The following is a 14689-nucleotide window of genomic DNA, read 5'->3' on the forward strand; positions in this document are numbered from 1 at the left end:
TTGGATAAAAGCGTCTGCCAAACGCTTAAATGTAATGATGTATAAAATACAAGCAAATGTGTTTGCTCATGCAAAATAGATGTCGGTAATTGGCTAAAATATCTACCATTTGAATAATATTTTATTTCAAAAGATTTTAAATATTTATGTCCCAAATGTATCACAATCATGTTTGTCAGACATTTTCCCAACTTTTCTGCAATTAAAATGGACTATTTTAGTGAAGTTATACTTCTCAATCCAGACATTTTATTTATTTAACAAATACAGCATATACGTGTCAATATACAATTCAAGTAAATACAATTTACAATGGGTTTACATGAGTAAACAAAAGCAAACATATAAATATACAGACCCGGATCAGCAGGCTGTAGTTAGTAAAAGTAAATAATTACATTTGACCGGCAGATGGGATGTGATTGTATCTAATGAAGTGCAGGTGTTTGAGGGTAGCCGGTGAAACCTGATGGTTATTTGATAGGCGTTTTGTGTGGAAATGGAGATGTTTTTGTCTGGTGGCCACTGTTTATGATGCTGCAGTACCACTTACCAGCCACTTCAACTTGAGAAGATGGACATTTCAATGTTGGTTGTTTGCTCTCCTAATGATATCAGTAAAGAACAGTAAACCACATCTGGCAAAACCAGATCCTTTCCTTATTAAATTTAGCCTCATATCCTTTAGCTTTGCAGGTACTGCTTTCTGCGGGGAGAGACTGTCTTATAGCGGGAGACACCTGCTCCAGTGACGAGACCTGCAGCCCGCGCCTCCGGACCCTTCGCCAATGCGTTGCCGGGAACGGCAGCATGAAACTCGGCCCCGGGGCCCGCAGTCAGTGTGCAAATGCTGTCTCTGCGCTGTTGTCCAGCCCTCTGCACGGCTGCCAGTGCAGACGAGGCATGAAGAGAGAGAAAAACTGTCTCAGCATATATTGGAGTCTCCACCAATCTGGAATGCATGGTGAGTAACACAATAATGCCTTTCTTCGTATCTAAATGTCTCGAGGCCACCCTTGAGAAAGTAAACTATTTCGGAAAAAGTTTAAAGGAAGTGTCTTATTATCACTAAGGTATTAAAAACTGTAATATTTTTACAATTTAAAACAACTGTTTTCCATTTGAATATGTTTTAAAATGTAACTTATTCCTGTGATGGTAAAGCTGAATTTTCAGCATCATTTCTCCAGTCTTCAGTGTCACATGATTCAGCAAAAATCATTCTAATATGCTGATCTGCTGCTCAAGAAACATTTCTTGTTATTATCAATGTTGAAAATGGTTGTGCTGCTTAATATCTTTTTTATACATTTATACATTATACATTTTTCAGGATGCTTTGATGATTGGAAAGTTAAAAAGAACAGCATTTTCTTTTTTACATAGACATCTTTTAAAACAATGTAAAACTGTCACTTTTGGTCAATTTAATGCTTTAATTGTATTTATGACTGGTACACATTGTATGATTTTGGGCTGTCCCAGACGAAAGGGGTACATTTGAGAGGTTCAAAGACAGTTGTTGTCATCGCCTTGCAACCAAATAAAGCGTGCGAAAACTTTTGTGACAGTGTCTGAAATTTAGCACAATCATCTCACAGTGTTTACTGCTACTGACTAGCCAATAAAAATGCAACATGAAATGGCATATTTATCAACGCGGCATGGCGGTAAAATATAAAACCACTTACCTCAAGGTCCATTTGCAAAATTGGCATGCCAAGTTGGCCTCTTTTCCCTTGCCACGACCGCATCCATATTCTCCTCTCTTGCTTCCTCCACTTTTTCCAGCGCACATAAAAACAAAAATTCTTCTATATTAGTTTGCGTCGTAGCCTACGATTCAATAGGTGTCATCATCGTACATTTACATACATGTACAGGTACACCCAAGTTTTTAGATAAATGTCATACAGCGTGATTTGTAATAATCTTATAGGATTACCGAAATCATACAGTCTGTAGCAGGCATAATAGGATAAGTGTATATAACCTAACCCTAATCCTATCCCCAACTGTTTATTGAAACAAAGCTTCAAAAACGTATAACTCAGAAATTGGTACAGCCGTCACAAGCATGAACATATTAACATATGACTGCCTAACAACACATACTCAGTATTGAGTAACTTGACCTGCCCTGATGAAGTATAAACTATGGTATGCAGCAGTCATTTACATGTTGAATTCTTAAAGCTGTCAAAGACAGAATGGAAAATGTACATTAAACACAATGTCCTAGCCAGGCGCAACACAATAAAGCGTCAAGCGATAAAATCTCTTATAAATTTATTTTATAAAGTTGATATCCTAACCAACCGCACTAAGTTCACAACAGGAGAATTTGTCGGTTGCCTGGTTTCTTGATGCATTTCTTGCCACGTCTAGCCCAGAGTGAAATCTCACTGGTATGTACAGTAGATGGTAAAAATATAAACTCATTTCACAAAAATCAGGCACAGGCAAAACATCTACTGTGATATAATGAAGTATTTCAAGTTTCTATATTGGTTATATAAAGTTTTAGATTTGTCAGACTACACAGCAATGTTTGAACGGCTGTCGTTACCCTTCATTATGCCTGTTTTTGATTAAAAATACCTAGACTCACAGTATTGCTGGACTCCACATGATCCCATAAAATATATTGTTCTCTATAAAAACTTTTATATAGGATTTCATTTCTGAAATTTGTTCTTGCAGGGCTTAACCTGGTAGAGAACTATCCGTATGAAGCAGTGCAGAAAGGCTATGACTTTGTCCGTCTGGCCTCCATCACCGCAGGTAAGATCAATTTAATACAATATGGCAATCTACTGCACAACCTGGCTTTTAAAATAACACTTTAGTAATGCAAAACTTGCATAACAAAGATATACTAAAATATGAAAATGCTCTTTAATGACAAAGAATGTGCGTTTGTGAAAAAGAATGTAAAAGAAAGAAAAAAAAAAAGTTTGTAAAACCTTGATGTACATGTGAAGGAAGAAAAACGTATTGCAGTGCATGTAATCGTGGACAATGCTTGAATATTTCAAACATTTCATTTCAATGTATGTGTCTTTATCTAGAGCCTCTTTATATTGTGACTAAGGGAGCTCAGGGATTAGAAAAAGACTAATTTAACAAAAAGGCACTTAGAAATAAAAAACACACACACTATAACACACAGGGACCCTAGTACAATAATCTTCACTTCAAATGTCATGGTTCCCAGAACATCTTATTAGCATGTGTATTAGCAGTGTAAATGTGTCTCCGGTGTGGGAGAGTCTCAGTCGTTGTGCATTAGCGTTGCTCTGAAACTTGTTTTCACTGTCATCTCCTTTAGTCATACCCTTGTTTTTGCTCAGCTGTCTTGTGGAAATTAGTCATAGAGTCTCAGTTTGTTTGTTAAAGCTTTGTGTCTGGACTGGATTTTGCATCATCTCTGTAAGAATCAACAAAGCTTTTATCTGAATGATGTGGACCGACATTCTTGGTTCTTCTGTGATTATTAATCGCAATGAAATAAAGAGAGATTTCGAGAGCCAGAGTGAGCTGCTTATTTTCATTTTCCTCAGGTTTTACTGACCTTAGCCTTAGTTATTTGCTGTGCTTTTGCATTAACATCATGATGCAGACCATTCTGTTTGATGATGTTGATCGGAATGCTAAAATGATTTCTTGGAAAGACCTTTTCACGGTATTCCTTTTAATTTGTTCCATCTCCTTTCACATCAAGAGGCATTTCCTTTGGTCGTAAATTAATGAGTTGTGCCTCAGAGTAGTCCATTTATTTGAGTTGTCTGAACCTCCTACAGTACATTACCCCTGCATTTCCTTTTTCACAACATGATGTTTTATTAACAGATTTCGGGAGGAGCACGTTCATATAGTAATTTAAATTAGCGCGACAGGTGGTATATATACCCTCTGTCCCACGACAGTTCTCCAGCATCCCTCCACCACCCCATCTCCTCACTGCTAACTGTTCCTATCCCAGCCTGGGATGGGGAAATACTCTGGGTTCTGACAAATTCCGACCTCAGAGCCCTCCCCATCGGACAGCAGGCCAAATACGCATTACCTGTACTCTATCTGATTAAATGTAAGTGTGAACTTCTGAAATGTGCGAATGTGATAGCCACAGAACATCTAGTACCCCAAAAATCGTACAAATAAAGTTTCTAGTTACAACCAAAAGCAGAAGTTTTAGCACTTTGTAAAAACAAAAATCAAACATCTAAGATTTAAAGAATCATGAAGAGAATAAAATAATTTTATTTTACAGATGAAGTCATATCAATAAGAGATTAAAACAGTAAAAATTGAGGAAAAAAGTCTTAGCATTATAAGACAAGTCATAATGACAAAATGAGAATACTGTAAATGCTTCATAATCTAATCTTCATTCTCATCTCGAAACATTTTGTTCTCAAAACGTAATTCTTGCAATGTTACAGTTTAATTTTCGAAATATTACGGTAACACTTTATTTTGATGGTCCCATTCTTTGCTTTAGGGTTAGGGTTACTTATTAACTCATTCGAGTATTAGTAGACTGTCTGCTTAATATCTGCAAACTCTTTATGATGCTCCTCCAACAGACACTCTACTGACTATAAGTAACTTTGCAAGTACGTCAACTTATTCTAACCCTAACCCTACCAGTCTACTAATACTCGACTAACACCCTAATGAGAGTTAGTAGACATGTACAGTAGGTGCAATGTTATTTATAGTCAACAGAATGTGTTAAAGGGACCATCAAAATAAAGTGAAACTAATATTACTTTTTTTTTTTTAATTTAACATGCCACTAAAATGCTGTTGCAGTTTTACAGCCTAGGCAGTGTTACTAAAACTAAATAAAAGTAAGTAAAAAATAAATAGAAATATGGAAAACAAAAAGACCTAAAATCAAAACACTGATTTAATGAGCCTAATGTAACATCAATAACTTTTAAATCTCAATAGAACCTTATAGGAACAGAAGACTGATCCAGCCAAAATTGGTCTTGATAAGATGAACAAGGTGCTGCAAAGAACCATTGAAGTCTGATGTTTTGATGTATCCGAACAAATCCATTTAGTTGTTTGTAGGCTGAACAGCAAAAAGCCTCACAGAGATTGGCTGTCAGCCCACATTCTTCAACTCTCATTTAAATACAAAGTTTCTCACTGTTTTGATGCTTTCCCCATTTGCTCCTCTCCATTTTTAGTCCCACAACACCTTGTGAATTTAAAACGTCCGCTCATCTCCACTCACTCTGTGCCGCTGTATGTACGATACTTATGTTGTCTGATGCATTTCATGAGTCAAAATATCATGATGGACATGCAGTTTCACATAAACGTTTCATCATCTTGTCATATGTCTATACTGAACATTGTATAGCCAAACCTTTGACCAGTGTTATAGTATTTGAGACCCGATGAGTTGGGACTAATCTCCAAGACCATATTTTCATGATCTTCGTCTTATCATAAACTCGGGAGCATTTGGACTTTGAGTGCTTTCACACTAGAACTTTCGATGAACAGTTTTCCGAGTCCACTTCAGAAAGGTGATCTGGGGTCATGTGAACTCTGGTTCGGGTCGCTGCTGATATAACACAATCGTACTAAATTGCAGAAGTGAAGTATTAAAGGCACACTATGTACGATTTTTGGATCAAAATATTTAATGACCACCAGAACAATGTTATATTTGTTGTTGATTTGTGTACTTACATTATCCCAAATGTTTCCAAGAATGTTTAAATCCAGAGAAATTAGCAGTTTTAACCAGGACACGGACCGTGTCTGTGCGTCGCCTATCAATGACATCATACCTGTGTTACCCTCGATTTCCAGTTATATTTTGTAGAAACCATGGAAACACCAAAGACGCTTTCATATATTATGTGTTTTAATAGACAGGTTAGCATCTATTTGGATATAGTCATTGACAGTATTTTTGTTTAAATCTCGTTTTCTTGATTTACCATGAGTACTAAGACATAATCAAGCTATGTCTTTGTTTTGAAAAAAAAAAAAAAAAACGACCTCTAGTGGCGAAAAATTACATAGTGTGCCTTTAATGACATATGATTCTGTAAAACTGTGTGTTTGTGGGTGTTCTCTCTAACATTCCTGACAAGTGTGACTGACGCACTGCAAGCAGAGGAGAAATAGACTCCTGCATACTTTAGAACATTATTTTGCAGTACATTTGCGGCACATTAGATGCGAGAGCTTTTCTGTACAGACTCGTTTGGACCAAGACCAAGCGTTCAAAAAACCAAAGTATAAAAGTGAGGCAAGCAACTCTCAGCATTCTCCTGCTTTGTCATTACATAGTAACAGGGGTAAACAGCTGACACTTTAATGACAGAAATGTACAGTGGTTTGGACCCAAATATACCATGTGAACACAATCTAATGGTAGCAGGGAGTGGGGGGAGCAATCAAACTCAGACCAAGCAATTGAACCAAGTGTGAAAGCACCCTTAGTCTTGTTTCAGATTTGAGACTGATTCCATAACTACACTGTCTGAATCATTCAGACCCTCTTCAGGTCTCTGTCTTGCCTTGGACTCGACCCTCTTCTTCTTGACTCTGATTTAACCTACTCGGGTCTCAGCCTGGACTCTGGTCTCGACTACAAACAGGGCCAGGGCTAGAGGCGAGAAAGGCGGTGACGATTTGGCTTTCTGATTTCCGCAACAACTGGAACGCGATTCCCCCCATCCTCCACCACCAGAACACGATTTCAATTAAGGACATACCTGCAGGGGTGTCCCGGATTCTCTTCCTAGGGCCCTAACACTGCCTTTGACTTCAATTTTTTTAACCTTTGATGGTGTAAAGTCTTGTCCTTATTGTAGCCTATTCTGGCCAATAACCACCTATTTAGACCAACCAACCCAAGTTTATTTTGTTTTACTTGGTGCTTAGGAGCAAGTCTATCTGAAATGAATCATAGCACAGTAATAAAAAATGTGGCAAAAAAAAAAGTATTCTCATTGACTGTCTTTACAGAAAACCAATTTTGTCATCAGAATTTTGGTTGATACTATGAGGCTGAGACTAACTGGATATTAACTGCACTGTGTGACCAAACAGACCTGATTTTATCTCTTCAGTCAGTCCTAAAGATTGAATTTGAGAAACATTTGAATTCTCCACAGATTCTGAGGTCGGTATGACAACAGTGAACCGCTGCCTGGATGCGGCCAAAGCTTGCAACATCGACGATGTGTGCCAGAAACTGCGCACAGAGTACGTGTCAACATGCATCAAGCCATCCACCAAGTCGGGTTTGTGTAACCAATCGAGATGCAACAAAGCCTTGCGACGGTTCTTCGACCGCGTGCCCCCGGAGTACACCCACGAGCTGCTGTTCTGCCCTTGCAGCGACATGGCCTGTTCGGAGAGACGGCGACAGACCATTGTGCCCAGCTGCTCCTATGAGGGAGAAGATAAACCCAGCTGCCTCTCCCAGATGAGGATCTGTAAGGCCGACTATGTTTGCAGGTCAGTTTCGGAGGCCTCTCTTCTCTTTGGGCTTGGACAGCCACTAACCTTGGCTTTTCTATAGCTGTCTAGAGAAAAGAGAGTACTCACGATAAGAAAAAAGCTATTCTTCACATTCCTCGTAATCGATGTCTGTATAAATGGGCACTGGATAGACAAAGTAAAGCTACGAGACCCTGAAATGTTTTAGAAGTCAGGCTGGTAAAACTGTGATCAGTGCAAGTTAGATAAAGTCAGATTCAATAACTTCATCAAGACTTTATTGGTATATTAATGGCATACTATTCTGGATCCTCAGATAGTATACAGCAGTGTGACAGGCATTACTGTTCAGTCTATCACTATAAATAACAGAGAGAAAACTATAAGGTGATGATTCATTGGTATTAAAGAGAGGATCTAAACAGTTCAGCTTTGAAAAATAATATTTGGTTGTGAGGTAGAACAAATTCTCTTCCAATAACTGATTAACTGACTCAGATGTCTTAGTGAATAATTTCAAGAAAAGCAGCACGCTGTGATTATGATGGTGACTATTTATCAAAGTCCTTGTTATGATGTTGGCATTTAAACCAACTGGTTGGTCGCAGGTCGCTGGCAGCGTCATGGAAAAAAAGGGGAAAACAATGCTTTAAAATTGTGAATTGTGAAAAATCTAAATCTAAAGTCTAAAAGTGGGGGGAAATGTTGCCCATATTGTTTTTACTTCTGTATGTGAAACGATTTTGCTTCTGTTTTGGGATGCCATTTGATGTCCAGTTGAATTTAAAACGTATTGTGAAGTGAAGCCAGTTTAGAAGCCGATTAAGACCATGTTGGTGATCGTCTTCATGAGTATGTCAGTATGGCTAACACACTTATTAGGATGTTTCTGTCTACTTGGCTGCTGTCCATTCATATAACAGTTGTGCTTGTTCTTCAGGTCTCGTTTGGCCCAGTTTCAGTACGACTGCCAGCCAGAGGAGCAGGCTGCCAGCGGCTGCAAGCAGGGAAACTATGCAACATGTCTTATTGCTTACACTGGACTGATAGGTAAGTAGTTTAAAAATGTATTAGATAATTGTTCTGCAAATCAGTATGGCAAAGGATTTTCATGTGAATGTGGCTGTTTCTTTGTCATCTCCATTATTAAAACAGAGCAAGTCTTGTGTAATTAATTTAGAGTGTAATACCTTTGTTATTCCCTTGCTCAAAGATAGACAGGGACACCTGTGTGTGTGTGATGAGAGACTATAAAACTACCCAGGCACTTTCAAAGTCATGGAGAGATTGATTTCACTTCCCAATAAAACATATTGAAAGCAATATTTTTTACGAGGCTTTTTGTTACATAACCCCGTTTTGTTTGTTTAGTTCTGCTTCATGCTCATTTGATATATATTGAGCAAACAGAATCCCCTATAAATAAATCTCTTTTTTAAACAAAAATGTTTTATTCGACAAACATACTTTTGACAGGAAATTTGATTTTGAAATGTATAATACATATTGTTATAATAGCCTACATATTATTTTATATGTATACTTTGTATTTAAATTTTATTAAAATAAAAATATACAGTATATATATATATATATTTATATATATATATATATATATATATATATATATATATATATATATATATATATATACTCACACTGATGATATATACATCTCATATATATATTAGTGCTGGGCAAAGATTAATCGCGATTAATTGCATCCAAAATAAAAGTTTGTGTTTACATACTGTATATATATATTTATACATTATATTATAAATATTGGCTACATATGATATATATATATATATAACACATTTTTCTTAAATATATTCATGCATGTCTGTGTATTTATATATATATAAAACAATCATACACAGTACACGCACATATATTATGTAAACACAAACATTTATTATGCATGCAATTAATCGTGATTAATCTTTGCCCAGCACTAATATATATATAAAGTATATATACACTGATAATATATATTATATATATATATACATCTCCTAACAAGGCTACATATTAAGGTCTAAATTAAGATGGCAAGCAAACAATAATTTCTTGTAATCATGCAGGATGCAGGAGAATTGGTCAGGAATAAAAATCAGATTTTTTTGGTCCCCAGGAGGAAAGTATCTAACAAATCATACAAAATTATGTTCTTTCTTTATATATATATATGCTGTTTTGTGTACTGATCATGTTATTGGAAATCACAAAAGTCACCATGCTCACACAGGCCTTTTGGTATTGCAGGCAGCTCAATCACCCCAAACTACGTGGACAACTCCACATCCAACGTGTCTCCCTGGTGCTCGTGTTCAGCCAGCGGGAATCTGAGAGATCAGTGCAATGACTTCCTGAACTATTTCACAGAAAACGTCTGTCTAAGTGAGTCAATGCTGCTCCTGTATATCATCTGTGTCAGCCGTCATATCTGAGTAATGAACATCTGATATGTGAAAGGACGTTGCATGTGTAGTCTGGCATGAGAACTCTATGGTTATTGTTAGTCAACAAAGTAATGTCAGGGCAGAATTACAGGCTCTGTTTTAAACCCTTTGGTGCAACAGATTTATCACAGTCAAAAGTTTCTGAACTTTAAATTCAGAAATGAATTTTAAACACTAAAAGTGCAGATTTTCAAATGAAGGCCACGGCTGTTGGCAATGAGGGAAAATGCATTTAAATTACTTTTAGCTGCCCATAAACTTTTTAATTCTTTAAAGTAGAAGTTTATATTAAAGTTGAATGTCCTTCACAGCAGTACAGAACAGTATCAAATCTCCTCTTGCTATTCACTGCACCATTCGTCATACTTTCTCTGTTATACTGGATCACATCAAACTAGTGTTCAGCCCCACTGCACAGAAAACAGAATTGTCAGCCTCCCTCTCTCACACGACAGAACATTTCAGAAATCCCCTAATCGGCCTCTCATCGCTTGTATCCCGATTCTCCATTTAAGCAGAACCAGGGACATTTTTTTAAAACGTTTGAAGAGTGACAATTTTTCAGATTGTCTCTCTATGGTTTGTGTTGGAATGTATTCAGTAACAGGGTTTTATCCATGTAGGACTATGATAAGAATTGTAAAGATTAATTATAATAATTCTTGGTGAAAAAGGGTTTGCCTTCACCTCACCCTTAACACCAAAGTAATGTTCTTGAAACCTGACAGAATAAATGGGCTTTTAGAGATAGTGAACCATTTCAACATTTATTGTGTAAAACTTATTCATATATAAAAATATTTACCGTATATAAATTACAGTCCAATATGACCACAAACTAATGTTTTTCAAAATGTTGTTTACCAATAGTGTCAGACAGTGAAGAGCTTGAGATATGAGACATGTGATGTGTTAAGAAAATAAAGAGAAATAAAAGTATATATATTTTTTGGGGTCGGTAAGAATATTTGTTTATGTTATAGAACATTAAAAACATTTGAACTCATGTTTTAATGATTCTCTTATGCTCAACAAGGCTGTATTTATTTAATCAAAAATAGATTAAAAAAACTGCAATATTGTGAAATAATACTACAATTTATGTAACTGTTTTCTATTGAAATATATTAAATGTAATTTATTTCTGTAATGACAGATTACTCATTACTCCTTCAGAAAGCATTCTAATATGATGATTTGAGGCTCAAAAAACATTTCTAATTAATATCAATGTTGAAAACAGTTGTGGTGCTTAATCTTTTTTTTTATTTAAAAACAACAGCATTTATTTTGTAACAATAAAAAGATTGGTTACACTTCATTTTACGGTGTCATTGTTACAGTGCAATTATACATTGAAGTACTGAGTAATATTAATTAAGTGCATGTACTTAGGGTAGGATTAGGGTTTGGTTGAGGGTTAGTTGCTTGCAATTATGCATAATTAACCGTTGTAAGTACAGTACATGTAACAAGGACACTGTAACATAAAGTGTTACCTAAAGATTTGTCACTTGTGATCGATTTAATGTGTCCTTGCAGAATAAAAGTATTAATTCATTTTAAAAAACAAACAAACAAAAATATTACTGACCCCAAACATTTGCAATTCAACTATAGTGAAATGTGTGCGAGTTTGTTTTCTGAAAATGCACAGTGCACATATAGAGGAAAACCCCATAAATATGCAATATTTAGATCATTTGTTGCAGTTTGGCATCTGATGTTAAGCAGGCTAGAGACGTTTAAAAATGTGAAGAGCTATCTAAAGTGCAAAGCTCTCTCTGATGTATGCCAGAAGCCGCAAGCATTAATGAATCTCTGATTGATATCCAGCCCCCGCTCAGTCACACTTCTCCAGTCCCGTCCCTGCGTTTCTGAAGGCCCTTATGTATTATATATAGCAATTCATCAAAACAGTCGATTCCGCCGCAATATTCTGCTCAGTCCTGTTCAAACAGAGATCTCTTACATGAAGCAACTCCTCAGACAGCCAAATGGCAGCTCTCGGAGTGAGCGATGTGAGCGGATGAGAGTGATGTTTGGTCAAGCCACTCATCTGTGAGTTAATGAGAGGATGTGGAGAGGCAGGTGCAGCCGTGTGGCCTGAGCAGAATACAGAGCGCCCCGAAAGCGCCAAGCTCTTCTCAGTCCGGCATTCAAATAGGCGTCTGATAACAGAAGCGGTTGCGGATGGAAAGTGGTGTCTGTTTCACTCAGAGCTGTGGATGTCTTGTCTGTTACACGAATAGGGAACGCTCTCCTGACGTTTGGGAATGGAATGGACTTCACGCCCACTCCCCCCAAACTGCTGCGGTTAAGTCCTGTGACGGACAGAGGGCCACGGCGGACGACTCCTGCGTTCGTCACCATGGAGACCGAGCAGAACGCTCTGAGCCCAGCTAAACCCACACAGGTGAGGGTTGGAGATGGAGAGCAGTTTGGTTATGAGTTTATAACTACCTTGAATGTCGTGTGACTCCGAAGGAACTGGCTTCACACAATAAAGAGGTATTTCATCTGTGATGCTGAGAGATTGCAAAATTGGGCAGATTTTTCTAGAGCTTTATGCCCTTATGAAATGGAAAATGGGGATTCTCTTAGAGCAGGGGTCGGGAACCTTTTTTGACCAAAGAGCCATTTGTTCATTTTCGGATAATGCTTTTTTACCAAAAGAGCCTTATCAATATTATTAAAAAACAGCATTCCCCCCCCCCCCCCCCCATAACTTTATTAGACCCATAGTAAACTAAAAACATACAAATATGCAGCAAAATAATAAATAATAATTAGCTAAATGTAATTCACTGTGAGGTTGACTTACCACATGAGGAGCATACTGTAAATCCTCTTCATAGTTTGTGTGTTAGTGAGTGAAGAACAACGCACAGTGCTTACGTTGACTGTGCTTATATTAATACTAACTAAAGTATTACATTTTGACATATTTCTGTGTGTATTTGACCGCTTAAGGCCGGGACACACCAATCTGACGGTCGGCCGCCAGGCAGCGTTGGGCCGTTTTTGAGCATCGGTTGGCTTAGTTTTTTTTTTGGTGTGTTCCATACCGTTGGCTCTAGTCGGCAACCATCTTCCCAAACTTTTAATGAGAAGCACTTAAAAAAGTGTCAAGTCTACTTTGGGATTATTTTTTTTTGTTGGGAAATGCAAATGTAGTCTTGATTGCAACTCCCATTATAAACTACTATACTAGACTGATAATGCTTTCTCTTCTTGTTCTTCAGGACTCTGCAAAGGTGAGACTTTGGTCTGACTCCACCGCGTCCTTCGACACACACCAGAACTCTGCTCGAGCGTTTGCTGCGGCGGCGCTACCTGTCTGGATTTGTATGTTTCTTAGCATCTTGCTCAGCTGTGATGAGTAAACAGACTTAAAGACTTTTGGGACATCTATTCTGACGGGCCCATGCGTTTGAACAGACTGGAACATATTCAGCTACAGAGCTGAAGAAACCGGCCATACTGGCCTCATTTCTCTAACACTGAAGTCATCGTGTTTTCTCTGTTTCTGTGGAACCGCCAGTAAAACCAACAGAATCTGAATTTGCAAGGCACTTTTGTAGAAATGAATGTGGTTAGTCAAACACAAAGGCCAGTGGAAAATGTACCTGTACATATGTACATAGCGTCACACAGAGTCAATATGAAACTGTGCTGTTCATTGAGAATTTCAGTGTAAAATCATATTTTTGTGTGAATTCAAAAGACTAGATCCAACAAGTTTCTAAAGCCCAAATTACCTTCTAGCACTCCGAAATCAATTCCTGATGAAATGTGGAGCGGAGAGAAATGAAGCTTTTTCTTCTGTCATTTATAGTTGCTCATGCATCAGTTCAACCATTTGGAGATCCCCTTGAGGAAAACAGGGATTTAATATCATTCTGTTCAACTTGACTGAAGAGAAGACATAGGCTATTTCTAATCAATAATGGAATGGTAATGCCTTTAGGTGGAAGTAAACAATACTTTTCTCAAAGCTCATAGCACAAAACCAAATGCAGAATTTGCTATTTGGACATATACTTGTCCAACTAAGCAATCTTTAGATTTCGAGACTCAACATTGTTCTGGCGTCATCACAGCTGATCTCCTTTATGTATAATATGGTGTGTTTATAAGGAATCCCGGTGGTTATGATCATATATGAGGGCTGATGATGTGGTAATGGGGTAGGAGAGGTGTTTGAGGCGTCCCGCTCCGGCCCCTGGTAAGAAAGCCCTTGATATTTCTAAAGGAAGGCTGGGAATCTCATTATGGAACATTCTTTGGTTCATCATACGGCACTAATAAAAGATGCTGGTTCATTTAAAGCCTGTTGTTGTTCCTTTGTGACTCAGAAACCTTGAACAAACTGGCACAAAAATGTGGAAAAGTTATTCAGGAGAAACTCCACACGGTGTGTGTCTTTGTCAAAAACATGCTTGGGGCCAAATGTGTGGAGAAACGGTTATTCATAGCGAGAAGAGAAGCTATAGAGATTCCTTGTCCGACAGAGAGATAGTTTATGGCCAGGTAAATCAAGTGAACTGTGGCAGGGGGATTATTTGGATCTCAAGAAGGGAAGAACATTTTGTCAAAACTTGAGCGTGCTAAATCCATTAATTCCACAAAAGGTATTATTTCGGGGAACTCTATTAATTTTTCAACAAGTACCACAAAAAAGTTACTTTAAAGTTATTTGACTACCTCTGATGTAAAATTTGACTGAGGTGTATATATAT

The 14689-nt window shown here is 37.5% G+C and overlaps 1 protein-coding gene across 2 annotated transcripts in view; it reads left to right on the forward strand.

Annotated features, from left to right (window-relative positions):
* The window catches only part of gfra4b (GDNF family receptor alpha 4b), a 63094-nt gene extending 48819 nt beyond the window's left edge, over positions 1 to 14275 (forward strand). The window contains exons 1-8 of one of the 2 annotated variants that reach the window (XM_079630988.1): positions 462 to 588; positions 689 to 964; positions 2704 to 2784; positions 7155 to 7500; positions 8423 to 8532; positions 9751 to 9885; positions 12200 to 12363; positions 13193 to 14275. In XM_079630988.1, the coding sequence (XP_079487114.1) occupies positions 811 to 964; positions 2704 to 2784; positions 7155 to 7500; positions 8423 to 8532; positions 9751 to 9885; positions 12200 to 12363; positions 13193 to 13333 (1131 nt within the window). In that variant the 5' untranslated portion in view covers positions 462 to 588; positions 689 to 810 and the 3' untranslated portion in view covers positions 13334 to 14275. Of the gene's footprint in view, positions 1 to 461; positions 589 to 688; positions 965 to 2703; positions 2785 to 7154; positions 7501 to 8422; positions 8533 to 9750; positions 9886 to 12199; positions 12364 to 13192 lie in introns of those variants that run through there. The other variant, XM_079630987.1, reaches the window with a different exon arrangement.
* The last annotated feature ends 414 nt before the right edge of the window (positions 14276 to 14689 follow it).

The sequence above is a fragment of the Phoxinus phoxinus genome (assembly GCF_949152265.1).
Source record: "Phoxinus phoxinus genome assembly, chromosome: 12".
NCBI lineage: Eukaryota > Metazoa > Chordata > Actinopteri > Cypriniformes > Leuciscidae > Phoxinus > Phoxinus phoxinus.